Source organism: Uloborus diversus, chromosome 5 (genome assembly GCF_026930045.1).
Source record: "Uloborus diversus isolate 005 chromosome 5, Udiv.v.3.1, whole genome shotgun sequence".
In the NCBI taxonomy this organism is placed as follows: Eukaryota; Metazoa; Arthropoda; class Arachnida; order Araneae; family Uloboridae; genus Uloborus; species Uloborus diversus.
In genome coordinates, this window is record NC_072735.1 from 136,983,731 (window position 1) to 137,003,568 (window position 19,838).

At 32.8% G+C, this 19,838-nt stretch overlaps 1 protein-coding gene across 1 annotated transcript in view; it reads right to left on the bottom strand.

Annotated features, from left to right (window-relative positions):
* LOC129221933 (SWI/SNF complex subunit SMARCC2-like) overlaps window positions 1-19,838 on the bottom strand; it is a 60,453-nt gene that overhangs the window by 29,818 nt on the left and 10,797 nt on the right. Inside the window, 9 exon segments of the mRNA XM_054856317.1 lie at window positions 2,770-2,910; window positions 5,434-5,590; window positions 6,688-6,801; window positions 7,539-7,552; window positions 7,554-7,611; window positions 13,318-13,472; window positions 14,350-14,441; window positions 15,607-15,740; window positions 16,764-16,861. Of these exon segments, the coding sequence (XP_054712292.1) occupies window positions 2,770-2,910; window positions 5,434-5,590; window positions 6,688-6,801; window positions 7,539-7,552; window positions 7,554-7,611; window positions 13,318-13,472; window positions 14,350-14,441; window positions 15,607-15,740; window positions 16,764-16,861 (963 nt within the window).

Sequence of the window (19,838 nt, forward strand, 5' to 3'; positions counted from 1 at the left end):
TTACATTAGTGCCATAAATATCCCAAATTAAACTTTTTCTGCGTTGAATTAATTTTGATTGCATTGCAAACACAGCTTATCATTTAAATTTTGCAGCAGTAAATCTTCAGAATAAATTACTATGCAAATTTTACGATTTCAATTATTTCTTCAACTTTCTAAGAAAATAAAACAAAAGGTTTCATTTTTTTTTACTCAAAAATTTAAACAGTATATACATTATAAAGATTTATTTTGTTTTGTTATGGTACTCAATACAGATATGACTTATTTTATACACAGAAAATTATATTCAATCCAGAAAATTTTAATAACTTATCTTTTTTATTGCAATTTCTAGCTTATAAATAGTTGAACGTTCTTAATTTTCTTTCTTGTGTTTTAATTTTTAATTATTTATACACCAACTGACATCTTATATGAGTGCACATTCTGCACAAAATTGGTAATATAATAACTACCTTTGTGGTTGTTGCACAAAATAATGTACTATCTTCTTGTGTATCATAGTTCTGTTTTAAAAAAGCATGGAGTTAACCCTAGCGTCAATGACCAAACTTTTCCCTTACTCTCAATAACCAGGTACCCATTTTGAATTTTGAAGATTTAGAGCAGGAAAATAATTTTTTTTCTGACACCTCTTCTATTTAGTTGGAGCTTTTTCTTAAACCCTTGTCTTGGGAAATGTGTGTATCCTGTTTTTACCAAAAAACGAAAAGGCTTATTGTTTTTCCAGCGTTTTATGTTCACATTTCAAGCTAAATAGTCTGTTAGAAAAATTGTGCTTCTTCAGTTGTTTTGTAATACTGAATGTATTAGGTTTTACGGTTTGGTATTTCATAGTGAATTCGTAGTATTTCATTCATTTATAACAGTGATGTTCAGCTTACGGCCTGCGGACCACATGGAAAAAAAAAAGATATACAATATGTTCCTACATCCTTATTCCTATCACTATCCTATTCCTATCACTTCTCCTTATATGTAATATTCTTTTTCACTTCACATCCTAACAAAAACACTCTGAAGCAACCAAAGTCACAACTATTTTGTTTTATAACAAAACAAAATCTGGTGGATTGATCAAATGCTTCGATAATTTCGAAGCATTTGATCGAATGATGGTAAACAATGGGTGTGGTGCCCTCTGAAATATAAATATACATTAATGTATATTATGAGTAAACTTAATTTCATTTAAAATCTTAATTATATCTGTAAATGTAATTTGAATAAATGTCAATAATACAGAAATTTTCTTTGCATTTAAGACCTTCAGTGTAAGTCGCATGTAATATGCAATGTTTTCAAATGTCCATTAATTTTCATTAATTTTAAGTGAAAAATTGTAAAACGAACCTTTATGAAAAAAAAAAATTGTTCGTGAGGATTTTTAGATTTTTTATAGGAGGGGGGGGGGTACTTGCTTGAGTGTCCCAACTTGGTAAAAATGTTCATGCTTTTGAACTATACACTTCTTTAACCCTTCAGAAGAACATTAATGGTGAATACAATGCTGTTTCCCCAATAAAATATAAATAATTGCCATGTAACTGCTGAAAACTGAATAAAATTAGGGGGAGTGATATCAAAGGGGAGAGGGAATGATGGGGGAAAATGGTTCTCATAATTTGATTCAAGCGCTCATTTTACATGAGAATCATCAAGAATGGTGTCAGAAGCACTTTGAAGGGGTATTTTTTTTGTGTGCAGTATAATGGGTACCCAGACCTGGGTACAGTGAAACCTGTGTAAGTTGACCACTCGCGGTGCAGTACTTTGGCGGTCAACTTAGACAGGTGGTCAACTTATAAAGGGCGGTAATGTTTTTTTTTTTTTTTTTTTTGTCATTTCTTGCACCATGTATTCATTTTTTGAGGAATTCACCCTTACTCTTTCTGTTCAGCTCCACTTTCATTGTTTAACATTATTGAAAGTGAAACAATAATTAAAAATACTATTCAAATACTTTTGTTATTTTTTCCTTGTTTTTAACTATATCAGACACTGTAGTTTTAGAAATTCCATATATGCCAGCTAATTTTCTCTGGCTTTCTCCATTTTCAATTAAAGGAGGAAATCCAAAAAAAAAAAAAAATACGTAAAAGGGATGATATCAAAAAAAAAAAGTGAAAGGGATAATATCCAAAAATCACATCAAAATAGAACCTGAAAGCTATGATATTCAAAAACTGAACAAAAAATGGCTAATTTACCACTTTTAAAGTTAATATGTATTTAATTAAGTATAAGTAATAATTTTGTACCATTTGCTGCATTATACCATTTTTTGCAAGAAATTTAGATTTATTCCTAAATAGATCTAAATTTTGAAAAAGAGGCAACAATTTCTAACCACTGAGTTCTTGAACAAATGTTGGGGGAGCCAGAGGTCAATCTTGGCTGCATCACAAAAGTGTCAACTTTTCATATTTTAGAGAAAAACACATTTTTTTCGTTAAAAACAATTGAGTTTATAGAGTTAAACGAATGAGAACATAAATTTTAAAATTAGGTCTGTTTGTAAAGTAAAAGTTTACAACAGAGAGAAAAAATCTAAAATTTCTTTATGTGGTAGAACATACTTTTCATAGTAAGAATTGAAAATAAATAAATATATATGAATATAAACAATCGGTTATCTTTTTCCTTGCATTGGAACCCAAAATTTGTTTTTAAAAACTTCCTAATATGATTTCACACATTCACACTTGTAAAGTTAAGCTCAAAATTGACAAATTTATTACAGTTTAATCAGTTCACATTTACCTTCAAGTATGCATTCTTTTTTGCATACTGATCTAAACGAAGTCCAAAGCTGTCATTGAGATTTGGTTTTGTTTCATCATTTTTAGGTTCAACATTTTCCTTTCCTTTATCCAAGTTCAACATTTGCTGAGCAGCAGAAGGCTGAAATAAATACAAATGCTTTAAAATGTGAAAACTAAATCTTAAAAACAAAAATTTAAATAATGAATTTAATGTATGATTAAAATGAAAAATTTAAAGACATATCTCTGGGTGTCTGTATACAGTCAAACCCTAATTAGCTCGAAAAAGAAATTTTCCCCTGCATTTCACATAAAATCTCTCAAGTATTTTTCATAGTTATCTCTGAATTTATTTTTTGAATCCAGGGTTCGTACTCAATTTCAGAAATAAAATGAAGGAGTTTTGAAAGAGTAAAATAAGACTTTGAAGAAGTATTTTTGGGCTGTCTAATGTCTATAAATATCACTTTTTTTAAACATATTTGACTTCTTTCCCCTTTGTCACAAAGTGTCACACTATAACTTACTCCTCCCCTTGTCACATGTCATATTTTTCATAAACATACTGTTATAAAAACTGTGTGTCACTTTTTATCACCCTCTCTATTCCCCTTGTCAAAATTTCATGAACCAGTCTACCCTCAAGGCAAAACATCTTTTATCACCTCCTTTACCATGATCCCTTTTACCATGCACTTCAAATTCACCAATTATATACCCTTTTTTATTTTCAGAGAGTAGTTTTACGAGCAGTTTCCTTTTCATTTTTAACGTTAAAACAATTTTATGAAAGATGCTTCTACAGCGATCTCCAAACATCGGAAAAATTTTAAAATCCAGAATCATTGTGGTATCGCCGATTTTAGATATTTGAGGTTCAATATTCTGCTTAATAATTTTGAGACATTTTACCGCATATCAGTAAAGCATAAAAAATTTAGAAAAACACAAAAGGAACCAAATACAGTCTTTCAAAATCCGCATAAGTACCAGAGGTGGCACTAAAACGGAGCAAGTGAGAAAACTTATTAAAAGAAGTCATATCAAAGGTATATTATATGAATTAACGCTATCGCTCATTCAAGCAACAAGAATTCCTTCTGTTATTTTTTTTCAAACTCATTCAAAGTTTTTTTATTTTATTTTTTATCTAGCTAAATGCAGCAACTCTATCTAAACTTCTTGTAGAGTGTGCACCCCCCACCCCTGTAAATGAAAAAAAAGTGGCAAATGCAATCAAGAGGTGTGAAAATTTTTTTGTTCTGGTGATTATCCCCCTATTCAATTCACATCGTCCCTTCTTTCTTTAATAACATTTGTTGAATGTCATGAATTCCTCGAAGATGTTATGAAAAAACTTAAAGTTGTCTTTCTGTTTTGTAACTGAGATTTATCTTTAATAATTCTATTTTAACTTCTATAACAGAAGATTCTTACGCGAATTTCAGAAAAGTTTGTCAACTATTGCATTATATTCTTTCTTTTCCTGCTTTTTGCAACAAGCCGTTAAATCTTGTAGTTTTTCGAGTCGATAAATGGTCTTTCATACTGCCATCTGATAATACGTTATCAAGCGGCAGAATTTTTTTTATAAAACATGATGAATGAAATATATGAACACTTAATTATGGATAAAAATTATCTTCTTTTCTCATATGCAAAAAATGAGTCTGTATCTCCACATTTAATGTGTTTATTTTTCTTTCTCGACTGCGAGTGACTCGGCTCCTCTCCCCTCACCCTTTCGCCCTTGTGAAGAAGTTAACAGGTTGTCGATCAAAGTATTTTAAATGACTGTCATAGAGGAAAATTATGTAGTCTTGAACGAAAAAAGAAGGACTTTTGAAAGAGTTAAAACCAAATGAAGAAGTTTGAAGGGTCCTTCAAAAAAAATTTCTTAAATGAAGGAGTATTGGAGGAGTTTTGAAGGAGCGTACAAACCCTGGAATTCCTTAATTTTTCCAAGAAAATTCAGTGATTTTTAAATCCTATCACCATTTTAATGTCCTTTTTTCAGACCAATTTTATATTTTAAAAACTTCATAAGTTTAAGATTAACATTGATTGGTAAAAATTAATGTTATTTTTTACAACAGGTACTGACTTAAATCATTTTAGATGTAAATAGATTAACATTTTCAAGTGGGTGCAACAAAGTCAATTCTAGATATTACTGGAAATAAGTTTATTAACTCAAAATGTAATGTAAATTAAAATGTTTCATTAATACATGAAAAAGAACTAGGCAAAACATATCTAATTCTGAATTTATTGCCATTTTCACTTTCTTTTCAGTTTCAGTCATAGCCTCCTTGGGATGGGAATGCGATATTATTTTACAACTCAGATTAAATTGCTGTTCCCACCAAAATACATCAGTTTTTCTTGCCCAGCCGATGACAGACTGCAACATTTTGTCCATTAAAAACTTGTGGCAGAAATTCATTCAAAAACATGAAAGCCTGCACACATAGTGTAATCTTGTAATAAGACTGATACTAATTCAAATTTAGCACAAGCAAACCTATTCATGAAAATCATTTTAAAACTGGACTGATCAATTTGTTACATTCTCAACATGAAAATTTCTATAAAATAAAAATGAATCAATGGAACATGATTAGCATCAATTGGTTTTGAAAAAAAAAAACACATGAATTACTTGTTGTGTACGTGGTGGATTTAGAGGTTGCAAGCCAGATGGAGTATCAGCAAGAACATGAAAATGAGAGGTTGATGGTGGACCCATAGGAGTAGGCCTACTATCTGCATCAACTTGGTAATTGACAAGACCCCATTGCTCTAAAAACGCATGCACCCTAAACAAAAAAAAAATGTAATGAATTATATTGATCATTATAATACAATATATAATATATGTTACAGGGCTCCCAACAGATTTTTAGTTGGCCCCTAGGAAGAAAAGAGGACCTATATTCTAAAACAAGGGGGGGGGGGCAAGAGAGACCTTAATCATAACTTCTGCAGGTTAAAATAAGGGATGCATTGATTAATTGATTATCTGCCACTTTTTGAATTTAGAATTGGACAATTTTAACCAATGGATGGGCTGAAAAATTATTTTTTTACTAAAAGTATTTCTCTTCAACAAGAAACTTGTTGAATGGGTGTTATGGGGGGGGGGGGGGTGTTATGTTAGGGACTTGAAACCACAAAAGAGATTTATAGGGGGAAAGGAACCAGTTGGGAGCTCCAATATTATGTATGCCTTAAAAGTTGCATGTACACAGTTCAAAAAGCACAGGTATTATTGTACAACAAAAAATGTGACTAACAAGCAACTTAAGGGCTTTGCTAGAATCATTTTTAAAATATTCTTACAAAAAGGAACCATAATTTTAAATAATAAAAATCAATTTACTTTAGTTTTCAATAAATTAAAAATGTTTAGTACAAACACCAACAAAATGAAGAATAGCAATTGACTGCTGGTGAAGAGAAATTATAGGGGCGCTTCAGTTACAGAATGACAAAAAAATCATCAGCGAAAATTACTGAGGATATGTTAACATTTAATATTGCATTTTATAGCTTATTCAATCTGATTTAATATCAATATATAAAACAATTTGCTTGAAAATAAAGAGTTCTCTTTCATACAGTAGCAAGTTTTCATTCATCTAGTTGCAATTAAAGTATGCTAAAACCTGAGACATGACATTCATAAGCTGAGAAAAGAACTTCTTTATGGGGTTTATTGTAATTAATATCTTGCACAAAAACTTCAAAGTAAGCTTATGAGTCATTATTTAATGTACATAAATTAAGAGAAACTTAAATTTGGAAAAGAAATACGTTTAAATTTTAAAGCAGTGTGACAAAAAGAATCAGAGCAACAACTTTTCAAATAAATTCATAAAACAGAATCACAACTTAAACTCATATTGAAATTTACCTCATTATTGCACAAACATCACCAGCAAGATTTCGTCGACAAGCAGTAACGGTCAAATATTCTGTAGGATTCAACCGATATGTATCGATCATGAAATTTCTGTATGCAATGTAGCTGAAAATAAAGAGGAAATACGTAATATGTGACAATAAACAAGCAATTTTTACACACATTTGGTCCTTTATTGCAGAAAAAATTTCTTTCAAGGTCACTTATTGTTTTTTTAGTGCATGCTTAACCAACTACAAGACAGTATTACACTTGTGGCCTGTAACAACCTCTCCATTCCCTCAAGCCAAATGTTGGACTCATGAGCAGGAATAATGATTATAATTAAAAATTAGTATAATGAAACAATGATTTAGTTACAGTTCCTATAACCTAGTGGCAACACATGAGCACTTTTCTTTCTTCGTATGAACCTGCACTTAAAAGCACATGAGTTGCAACAAGGATACATTGGAAATGCTTATATATGTGTGTGTGTGTGTGATATGAATTTACTAAATACTTTTAATATAAATTTTGCTGTTTGTGATAAATGCAACTTGTTTTTCAAATTTCTATTTGTTACACATTTTTAAATTTTAGTTCACTCCTTCAGACAGAAAGCCTGGTTCAACATTTTTAAATTTTAGTTTAAAAAAAGCTTGGTTCATCAATTTTTTTAAAATGACAATATTTGCAGAAGTCATTTTAAGTCATATTATTCATTGAAGAGTTATTAATTTTAGTATCTCATTTAAAAAAGACAAGTTAAGATATAAAATTGTGAACCAGATATTTATTCTTGAGTTGATTTATTTTTTAGCCACAAAAAATAAATAAATAAAATTATTTTCAATACTTACACTTCTGGAGTTTTTTGATTTATTTTTCAAATTAAAAAACTCTGGAAGTCCTCTTCTTTCGATAGCATGAACACTGTAAAGAAATTTTTTGTAAAGTTAGAAAAATCAGGTTACAAACATAAGTTAATGATAAATATAATTTAAAAAATGCCATAAAAACCATGAAAAAGCAGTTTTTTATTAATAGGATAAAAGAATTTTACATTAAAGTTCATCTGAAGAATTCATCAATAGAAATATTTGCAAAAGCATTGAATAGTTTTATAAAAATGTAGGAAGAAGATTTTCGCCAAATAATCTCTTCATCAGTGTCTTGATATGTCCGACACCCCTATATTATTAAAGGTACAATTCCAACGGGGGAGGGAATGATATGTTTTATGGCTAAATTTCTGAAAAATTAATAATGGAAATATAGTTTAATGTTGTTAAAACAAACTATGGACCATTATAATCAATTTTATCTTATCTAAAAAGCAATAAAAAAAACAAACAATTAGATGGGGATCGGAAATGCAGTTTGCCTTAACAATAGTTTGTTTTTAAGAGTGTTTGAATAACTAAGGTTAAACTGTATTTGCAATAACCAATAAGAGAAAAAGGTGTGGGGGGGGAGAGTTTATTCAAGGTACATTTGAACTTATTCAAGGTACTTAATAACAAAACTAAAAACACTTGCTTTTTCTCTTATACCTGTAGGAAATTGATTGACGATGATGTCGTGTCTATGATAATGTGCATTTATATGGCTCCGAAGCTGTCGTAGACAGCCTTTGCAACTTCGACAGCCTTATCTGTATAGAGTAGGTCCACTGGGTCTTCTAAGCCGATGTTGAAAAGTTTGGCCCCAAAGTATTGCTGGACAGCTGAAGATGTGTTGACGAGACAGTGGGATTTCATCTGGGCAATGAGGACAAAAGTTGGTGTAACTACACTGTCCGACCGCAGAAATCCTCATTCCCTTTAAGTGGTTTGTCCTAAGTCTGGTTATAATAGTCGATATGGCTCTGTCACAGTTCAAATCCTGAATGGAGTTTCTTTTCGCTTGTTGATCGATTAGTCTTCGGCCAGCAACAGCATTGGCGTCAACGAGAATTAGGGAGTTGGATGGTTGAGGAGCATTACGGGATGCCTTTGCGTGCTCATCGGCCTTCTCGTTACCAAAAATGTTTACATGAGCCGGTATCCATTGCAAAATGCAGGATCTTTTTGCCGCAATGATTTTGTATGTGAGCTCAATGATCTGATGGCTAAGTTGACATTTGCCCTTCTGGATCGCCTGCAGTGCTGATCTGCAATCAGAGAAAATGATGATGCCTCTGGAACTCTGGTCCTCCCTAGAAAGATAAATCTCCAGAACGCTTTTAATGCGACAAGTTCACATGTGTAGTTCGAGGGGATTTTCCTAACAGGAATACCGTGACATTCCTGCGCTCCGTCTGGTCCGATGAAAAAGACTCCTGTTCCTCCTCTATCCAGATTAGAGTTGGAAGAGTTATCTGCGTAGGCAATCGTCAGATCTTAAATTGAGGTCGTGAGTTTTTTAATGGTATGGTGGCCTTTTTCTTTGATTACTGCTGTGGGTTCTTTCTTGGTGCAAGGCCATAAGAGACTTAAATATATTTTGGTTTGGGGAAGAGGGCACAGGATGTTGTAAGGCTCTTTACAAATTTTGAAAGTCTCATATTTGAGGTTGATATCATTTCTTATATCATGATCAAATTGGAGGGTCGAGGATCTCTTCAGCCTGCACTTTCCACTCCACGCATCAAAGGTTTTACTTGAGATATGGCGATCAGCAAGGATTTGGATTTTGTTGGTAAATTTAATGGTTGTTAATTTTTTTCTGCTGTCTAAGGGGGCAAGGCCGCATTCCTTTTCAATTTTTATGTTATTCGTTGAACAGCTCCAGTGATGATTTTAGAGGCTCTGTATTGAACAAAGTCGATCATTTCTTTAACAGTAGGCCTTGATGATGCCCATATGGGTGCTGCGTATTCGAGAACAGGCCTGACGATAGAAGTGTAGGTATTTCTGAGAGTTTTTGGACTTGACCCCCAGGAAGCACCGCAAAGTCTTTTAGGATGTTTAGCTTTTTCAGTGCTCTGTTTGAAACGTTTTCAAAGTGTTTTAGAGAATCTTAACTCTGCATCTAGAGTTAGTCCAAGATACTTGGGGTTAGAAGTTCGTCTAATTTCGGAACCTAATAGCTTTAAAATAGGAGGGAACGAGCTTCGATTTTTCCTGTCTGTTGAGAAAACACAAAAGTTTGTTTTGTCTAGATTAATTTTAAGCTTAAGATGTTTGGACCAGATTTCAATGCCCTTCATACAGATATTAAGAGCTCTTTGTGAGACTTCCGAGATTTGAGTGGGTGTGCCAGACTGCAATATCATCGGCATAACAGGCAACGTTTATTTTTTTACTGATGTGGAGGTCTATCGTATTCATGTACAGAAGAAAAAAAGAGGGCTAAGTAGAGAGCCTTAAGGAACTCCAGCCCAGGTATGGTGAATGGTGGAGAAATCGCCATTAACCCTAACTTTAAAGCTTCTTTTCCTGAGAAAATCATTGATCCAGATTAGAGCATTTGAAGTAATGCCTGTTTTGTGTAGGATGTTGATCAGTTTCTGACTCCAGACTCTGTCGAAAGCAGCAGAGAGATCAAGAAGAACCATAATAGTTTTCTTATGGCGTTTGTTCTGGAAGCCGTCAATAATCGATTGGCAAAGATAGAAAAGCTGATCAAGGGTGCTGTGATTGGCTCTATATACGGTCTGGTATGAGTGCAAAATATTGTTCTCAGTGATCCAATTCATCAGTCTAGAATGAATGATGCGCTCCATAAGTTTGCACAGAATACAGGTGAGCGAGATAGGTCTGTAATTTGCGCAGTTACTTGCAGATTTTCCATGTTTTAGGATGGGAACTATTAGGGTTCTTCCAAGACCTGGGTAACTTACCAGAGCGCCATGAGGTATTACAGATATACAGCAAATCTCTTTTAGCATTTACACCAAAATGCGTGATCATTTGTCCGAAAATGAGATCAGGGCCAGAGGATTTCTTTTGATCCAGGCGATTGATTGCAGATTCCAGCTCCTCGGGACTTAAGTCAGAAGTGAAGATGCTGTTATCGGTCCTATTCCTGCTTCTTTTATAGCATATTTGTATTTTTTATTGACATTTTTGTCTTCGGTAGAATATTGTAGTTTACTAGAAACCTCGTAGTGCTTAGCAAGTAGGTTTGCTGTCTCTCTGTTTGTTCTGGCATTTAAGCCATTTGTGGCGATCACATTTGACTGAGGTTTGACCTGTGTATTGGCTACTGGACTGCTTGAGTTATTTAGAGCCCTAATCAAGTTCTAATATTGGGACAAGCCTCTTCTTGGGTCAAGTTTTTCGCAGAGCTCTGCCCATTTATCTTGTTTGCTGGCTGAGATGGCTTCTACCACCTTATGACTTACTTCTATAAAGTTTGCGTCTTAATTCCTCACTGTTGTTACTTTGGAGTTCCTTACAGGTTTAGTCTCTTTCCTTTATTCGTGCATCAATGTTGTAATCCTTCCAAAAAGGAATCCAATTGTCCTTACCCTTTCCTCTAGGGATGTGATGCTTTGCTGCAATTTGGATGCGGCTAGTGAAAAGAGAGAGAAGATTCTCAAGGTTACTACAGACTGTTGGGTCAGAGCATAGGTTCTCAAGTTCTTGGGTAAACCCAGGCGAGTCTGCTTTTCGGAAGTTCCATGAGCGCTTGAGTTGCGAAGGACGTTCTCGGTCAATTGAGAAGGTTGTGAGGACTGGGTAATGGTCACTGATGGCAGAATTTAGAACTCTCCAGCGTGTTTTGTCTGCGGAAAGGTGGCTGATGGCGGTGATGTCAAGTGCAGATGCTGTACCATTTGTTTTAGAGGTGTAGGTATTTTCACCCGTGTTGAGGATGGTTAAATTCAAGTCGTCTGCTAGGTCCTCAACCTGGGTTCCTTTAGAATCCAGCAGATTGCTTCCCCAAGAGGGGCTCTTGGCATTGAGGTCTCCTAAAATTATTTTTGTCTCTGAGTTTGAAGACGCCAGATCCTGAAGGAGGTCTGTATCAATAGGAGGGTGATAGAGGGGTCAAGGTGATAAACATTAATCACAGTGATAGTGTGGTCCGGAAGAAGAACATTTATTGCAGGAGCTTCCGTGCTGGTGTCAAACAGGAAGGTCGAAAGGACTTCAATGTATTTAATTTCTGGTGTCTTTATAAGGAAAGTTATTCCTCCTTCACTGCTGTTTGACCTGTTCTTTCTGATTGCAGTGTACACTTTAATCTTAAGACTAAGTTTTGTTTCCTGCAGGCAGGCAACATGAATATTGTTGGAAAACAAAATGTCTGAAAGTTCAGCCAATTTTCTCTGGGTGCCATTAATATTGAGCTGTAAGAAATTCAGTCCTCGTAGCTGATTTCTCGACACGACCCCGGACTGCAGGTTGCGTCACATCGGCTGCCCCGGACGCGGTAGCATGGTGACTAGATGACATTGCACAATTCATAGAAGAGGGGATTGATAGAGCCTCGAGAAGTTGGAATTCTGCCTGTTGGTCCGCAGGTGATATTTTATTTCCCTCCTACCACCCAAAAGAAAACTTATGGAGGCATTTCCCTATCTGCCACCTGGGGACGCGCTCTCCAAGGATTACAGGCTCCCCCGGGAGAAGAAATTGATTAACTGACAAAGATAAATCCTTACTACTGTTCACTTAAACCCAATGTACTATCTATCACCAATATAATTATCTCACCTTTCACATATCAATGTTTCAAAACATAAGACATTTTAGAAATATTACGTACACAATAATAATAATAATTAATAAATAAGTAAAATCTGTAGTAAAAGAGGAAGTAAATCAGGAGTAGTTTTTACAGTTTCAGTCTTTTGAGACCAAATAGCCAGACTGAAAAGTATTTAAGTAACATAACATTAAAAGCAGATTAAATGTCAAAACAAGACCTTTTTTAAAATAAATAAATAATAAATACAGTAACCTCCAGATTATCTGCGGAATAGGGTGGCATGGAAACCGCAGAAAACCGAATTTGTGGATAATTTGCATAGTAAGTAAAAATGATACTAATGTATTCAATAGCTTTAGAAAGATTAATAATGCTCGCATTCCTTTTAACTGCAACTAAAATAATAACAAGGTATAAAAAATGTAAGAAAAAAGCTAAAAAAGATTGCACATTATTGCAAATGTATTACACAAATACGGGATTAGATGGTGCAAGCAGATTAACTGAAACAGATCAAGCAAGAATCATGCAAACCAAAAATGCATAGGGAAGAGAGGAAACTTTTTGAACAAGATTTAATTCGGTCGCTCGATTATGCAGGTAAGTTGTGCTGATCTGAAAATTAGTTAAGTAGTGTGTAGATTTAAAAATCAAGTTTTAAATAGTCTGGTTTGATGTCATTGTCATTAGAAGGGATGAGAAAGAAAAAAATAAGAATGTCTAGAAATAGATTTTGCAATTGTGAAGTTAATTGTGTGCACTTTGCTGCATTTAATTAATAATCGGCGCATCAGATTTTTTTTTTTTTTCTTGAACATGTGAAAGGCTGCAGATAATCCGCCCCGCAGATAATCGGGAGTTTACTGTAGCTGGGTTTCTTTTCTTTTAATTACTTTTTCTTGCAAAATGCAAACTTGGGGCATACTGTTGCTGTAAATATGGATCAGAAAAATCATGTTTCTTTAATTTTACACTTAATAATAACAATTAGAGACTAACCTGTTATAATCAAACCATGCTGCATAACTGGGGATGATAATATGATTAGCCTGCTCAGTCACATTGTCATCTTGGTTATCTTCAGCAGGTTTATCTCGACTCTGACTGTTAGGAGAACCAGGATGAGAAGTTTTAATTTTCTCCTCCTTATCGCCCTGCAACAAGCACACAAGTTTTCACTCTAAACATTTTTTATTCATATGCACTAGAACAAATGATAGCTATAAATGTCACAGAATGAGGTTGACTACCTATAGTAAATACATAAGACATATAGTTTAAAATTGCAAAATTAAAAGCATATTTATAATTAAAATTTTCAAAATGAATGAAAAGTACACTATTGAACTTTTCTCTTTGAAACATAAATACACACAAAATGTCACTGATGGACAAGACCAGCATAATGAGTAAATAGCAAAGATCATGTGACAATGTTTAAAAATAAAAATAATAATAATCAAAGAAGCAAATGTTACCAAATATTAAGAACAAGAAAGAACAATGATAAAAGCAACAATACATAAATGAAATACGCCAGTACTATAAATAAATTCTCATTGTGCTAACTAGTTTAAGACCAACAATTAATGGCACACTACAAGAAATGGTTTAAGTGTGCAAGAAAGTCATTAATGAATTATTTGATTTAGGACAAGTAATTACAGGGATTTATGATAATAAAAAAATGAAATACTTTAACTTCATTTTTACGCTTTAGAACATACATTTAAAGAAATGGGACATCAAAGATTAAGAAAGAAATTAATTTAAAAAAATCAAATAACTTGATGCAGAAATTTTGCTGGAATTCAATGTAGAGCAAATTTTATCAGTATTTGATGACATCTGATTCTTTTGAGAACCTTTCAAACAGATTCTTAAAAGAGCACACTGCTTTTCTGTATTATCCATAAAAAAGGGTTAACAAAGAATTTCTCAATTCTGAAGAGTGAAGCTTGCGTATTTTTGTTAATTTGCAGGAAAATCACATGTATGGTTAAAGCAGTCCTCAAAAGGATGTTGTTTTACCTTGTCATCAGTTTCATTTCCATCAAGTTCTAACAATGTTCCGCCTTTTAACGGTTGAGATTCATTATCTTTGCTACTTCTTGGGTTGTTTGCTACAAAAGAAATACTGTTAAATACAGAAATATGCATAGTAAAGTATTAGAAATATCAACTTCTTACAAAAAGAAAAAAAAATGGCATTGCACTTTTTGGTATATTTGGTTTAGTGATTTTATCTTAAAATACTATCAGAGGTATTTAGTGCCTAAACAAGTAGATTTAATGCATAGAAAATCAAACATAAGGCACAAAAGTTTTAGTAAAGCTCATTTCAGGCATGAAAGTGCCATTTGGAAAATAAGAGGAATCCATGTGGATCAAAATAACTGCATTAAGAACAAGCATAGTTAAATAAAATAAACCAATGGTTTTAATGATAAAATATACTTTAACTTGCATCATGAAACGAATTAATAAGACATATGACTTAATAACAGAGAAAAAATAATTAAATAATTGATTACTGTCACTATTAAAATGAGAACGTCAGAAAAGTAGCATGTGCTAAAATAACTTTCCACTTTCAGGAAAAATGAAATGATTATTTAAATCTCAAACTTTGATGTTGGTATAAAACCAAAACAAATTCAATATTCACTTATTAAGTGTTTTGAATAACAAAAATGTATTCATACTATAAGTAACCTTAAGCCTCCTCCCCTCTCCACATTTTCGGTCACAATTTCTCAGTGGATTTAGATCGATTTCAAAAGTTGCTATAAAGCTTTTTAAAAAAGCAGATTTCCGTGAAAACACAGAAAATTTTTATGCCTGTTATTTTCAAGCTTAGTATTTTAAATTAAATTTTAATATTGTGGAAAACGGAGAGGGTGGAGAAATTAAAACTTTATATGCTAAATTTTAATGTATTTTTAATTTTTTTTATTTAAAAAATCAAATTTCCTTAAAGGTTTAAAAAATCAAAATAATACACATATTTTCCATCTTCGTCATCTCCTATAAAGAGAGCATTTTTTTTCTTATTAAAAGGAATTGATCAGTTATAGTCTTTACTATTTTTGCACACTAACTCCTCCAAAATGAATTCCACTTTTCTGAAAAACGTCAAGGAGTATTTGGACCCCCTAGAAAACTCTAGCAACATTTTTGTAAACTACATATTAAGGAATATATTGTATGCACATGCAATCAATGTGAATGCGAGTTGAAATGTATATAAAATGCTTTAACTATTTTGTAAATTAAAAATGAACTTACTATTTTTTGGAATGTGAACTTCTTGAACATTTGGTTCTGGTGATGGCTCCTCCATATCTTTAGTTAAATCATCAGATTCATCGTCACCACGCAATGATTTCTTCTTTGTTACAACAGCAGGGCCTCTAGTACTTCTAAATAAATTCATGAATATTTATTTAATGTTTACACAATACAAAGTTTAGCATTAAAATATTCCCAAGAATTATTTTTTAAAATGTCACCTGAGATGAAGCTCCCACTCTCCCTCCCCCCCCAGTAGTGACACAACTGACACTATTACTGATTAATTAACAGAAGACTAGACTATTATCTAAATAGCAAACATGTCCCTGACATACATAATAGAATAATTATATCAAATTACTAGCACATGCATAACTAACTGTGATTATTACATATTATTAATATGGCAAGTGAACAGGAAATTCGTCAAACATAGCACACGACATTAAATATAGGTTATTTAGACGACATGATACGTTTTTTTTTTTTTTGTTTTTTTTAATTAAACCAGGCAATTCCACTTTGACATGAATCAATTCTTGCATGTAATACCATTCAAAGATTCCAAACATGTTATATCCATTGCATGAACTATGTAAACAATATTGACTCTACTTCTATATGATGCAATTAAATTTTAAATATTTTTCCAAAACATATTTAAAAAACATTTTTTGACTCACTATAGGAGGAATCTTATGAGATCAGGACTATTGGATAGCAGTCAAAAACTAAGTTCGTCAATTAGCCTCATTTCTCGCTAATAATGTGCTGCAGTACAGCTCTTTACAAGTTTTGAAAATCAACTTCGTTGGAAGCAGGACTGTTTAAATTGTAATTCAAGAAAAAAAAATCATTGGGAAGGATTTTAGAGGGAAATAAAAATAGTGGAGTTTTTTCCTTGTGATTTTATCGTTGTCCGTCAATAATTCAAAACTATTTTAATTAAATTTAACAAGTGTCAAAACATTAATTCATTAATTAAATCCATAATTTTACTATAAAATATTTTAATTATGTGCATTAAACCTGTTACAGTTTGATGTCCCTCCAATTATGTTGAGGCTTTAAAGACAGTCTAAGGGTACTGTGATAACATGGTTCAACTATACATATAAAAAAAATTTAAAAGTAAACACATAAGTTCATACCCCTTCCTTTTTCTTTTTTCTGATACAGGAGAGGGTGAACGTTTTCTTTTCTTTAAACCCTTCTTGTCTTTTTTATCAGCATCAACTCCTGCCAGTAACTAATAAATAAATAAAAAGAAATATGTTTTAAAACAGCAATGTTTCACAATTGTATAATGACAAAACAAATCTCATACACACATAAATCAAAAATAAATAAATAAAAATACAAAAAAGTTTGATTATTGAAAGAAACCTATTTTAGATTCTCATTTAAACACCAGTAAAATGTTGGAATGTGATGCCTTTTCCCTGCTTTATTTTCAACTAAAACTGAATAAGCGAGTTTGCACAAGAAAGCTTAAGTAAAGAAGATGACTTATTGAAAGAAAGCCAGTAAGGGTTTTAAAAAATAACCTATTAACTGTTCAAATTATGACAAAATAATGAAATTTGAATGAGCAGTTAAATACTTAATTTCCGTACTTAACACTAGAAAGACGGCGTTTTGCGTATACCTAGAAAGACTAGCAGCGGTCACTTTGACCGCCATACTTAAAAGATTGGAAATTTCCTCCTTTCGGGATTTTTAACCATAGAAAAGATTTGTTTCAACATGTCAGAGTTTAATTTAACAATTTAATCGTAATATAGTCTGCAAATAAGTCTCAGATAGCGTTTTTTTTATTTTATGTTCGATCAAGTGAAATACACATGCTTTACACAATTGGCATTGAGAAAGAGCAAATTTGTACAAAAAAGAGGAAATTTTCTTAGCATGTAATAACTAGCAAGTACTATAATCAACCATGCATGTGTTTGGCTTAAAACATATCTAAATATCGCAAGATACCGTACATTACTATCTTTTACTGTATTTCGAAATACTTATGTTATCACGTCACCTGTATATTAGCCATTAACATTTTTTTTTTTTTTTTGGCAATCAGAACAAATGCTCGTAGATTAATTTCCGCATAGTTTAATTTCACACTATTTTAATCTTTTTCCTGAGGTATATACTTATTTATATGTAGCAAAATTGATCAGTGGAGGTGACTTGGAGGAAAATGGGGAATTAGGAGTTCTGTTTTTGAAATGTTCCCTTTTTTTTTCCGGCGTCGGACCCTTTTCCCTTTTTCTTTCACTGCTTTCTGATTCTAACTCAGAAGAACAATCCTTTTCTGCAAATCTAGGCTCCGAAAAATATTAGCAATAATCTCATGAAAGCAAACTATTCTCATCGCTAGGAATACATTTGTCTTGAGATAAGTCAGACTGTTCATTCGAACCATAATCTGTTTTAGAAAAATCTGCAACAGTTTCAGGAATTAATGTTCCTATAAGTTTTGCTTGTCAACGTTCTTATCGACATCATGAAGATAATTATGTGACTGAGCACTTCATTATCATCGAAGAAAATAAAAGTGAATGCTTCAAGCAAAGCACATGTTTTGGTGCACAAAAGAATTCCAGCAAACATTTTTGGAATTTACCTGTTTATATTTACTTCTTTTTAGACCCAAAGTAATTTCACGTGTCCAGTCACATGCTTTTCAAAATTACCTTTCTCAACTTTGCCCTCTGTGCAGATAGCAGAAAACTGAAACCATGCAACCAGCAGGTGTTTCGCATTTTCCTAACAATTCAAAGAATTAAACCTGACCAGCAGGTACTACTCAAGCTCAAAAGACCATTACCCATCCTGAAAACTAACAATAGTCCATAGTACACACAACTGATAAGAGAAAAAAGAAGAAAACGGATGCATAAAGAAAGGTCCTTAGCGGTCAAAATGACCGTAGTCAGTCTTTCTAGGTATAAACATTTATAGCGACTATAATAATAATGCTAAAGAAAAAAAATCACTGTTGTAAGATCTTAATAAATAGTTAGGAAAAGTCAATGAAGGAAAAAGAGTTTGAAAATTAAACGCAGCAAATATGAGCATTTGAAAATCGTCTGCGGTCAAAATGACCGCTTCCGTCTTTCTAGTGTTAAAGGTAAAAAATGTTGGCTGTCTCAGCTTTATGTATCGAAATGCGTAAATTTTACACTAATGAGCAAAAGTTGGTATGTATGTATTGGTAAACTAAAAATAAGAGGCTAATAAAAAAAGGTGTGTCCCCCCCCCCCCCCAAACCTTTCATAGCTATATAACACAGTTCTAATGTTTTGATCTTTTTTGTTTAAACATTTACACAGAAATTCAAACTGTTTACAGAGGAAAAAGACAAAAATTAAGTGCACAAAAATAAATGCTGTAAATAAATATGAAATTCCATTGCCTCCTGCCAAGCAGACCTAAAGATTAGCTTGGCTACCCGAGGCTTGGTATACCAATGGTACAATTTTGAGCTACAGTAGTAGTAGAAAACGTCCCAGAATATCATTCTGTTACAGTAAATTAAAATTCTATACAGGGTAACTACCAATGATTCATTTGGTTTTGAAATGCTATATACCCTTTTTATTGCTTGTACAACAACGAGGAAAACATTAAAGCAATCACAAATTCATCAGGATTTGGAATTATGTTAACCACGTGGTGCAATATTTTTTAAATTGCTACGAAACATGATCTACTAATTTGTGTGAGTGTGTGATTTAATGTGTATGATGATTATCTATTCTTGAAGTATTTTGGGGGCTCATTAATATCTTTATGTACCCTCACTACCAAAAGCGTTAGAAGAACTTGATCTATGCAGCAGTGATGAGCAATGCGTAGAATAACTCGACCCACACAATTTGTAGTGTCATCCAAGAAATGGCCAACACTGCCACATAAATGCGGTCCTCGAGTTCTTATAACGCTTTTGGTGATGGGGACGGGGGGATTACATAAACATGGTCATTAATGTTCTCCAAAGCTCTGCAAGAACAGATGAACATTACACAAACTAATACACACAAAAAAAAATGCTTTTCTTGCTTTGTCACCATTTTAAAACTACTGCACTCGTATTACCACCTGGTTAACACAATTATAAATCTTAATAAATTTATGGCTATTTTCACATATATTTCTCATCATCGTACGTGCTATACTTTTGAATGTAGTGTTTTGAAATAAATGAATCATTTGTAGTTCAC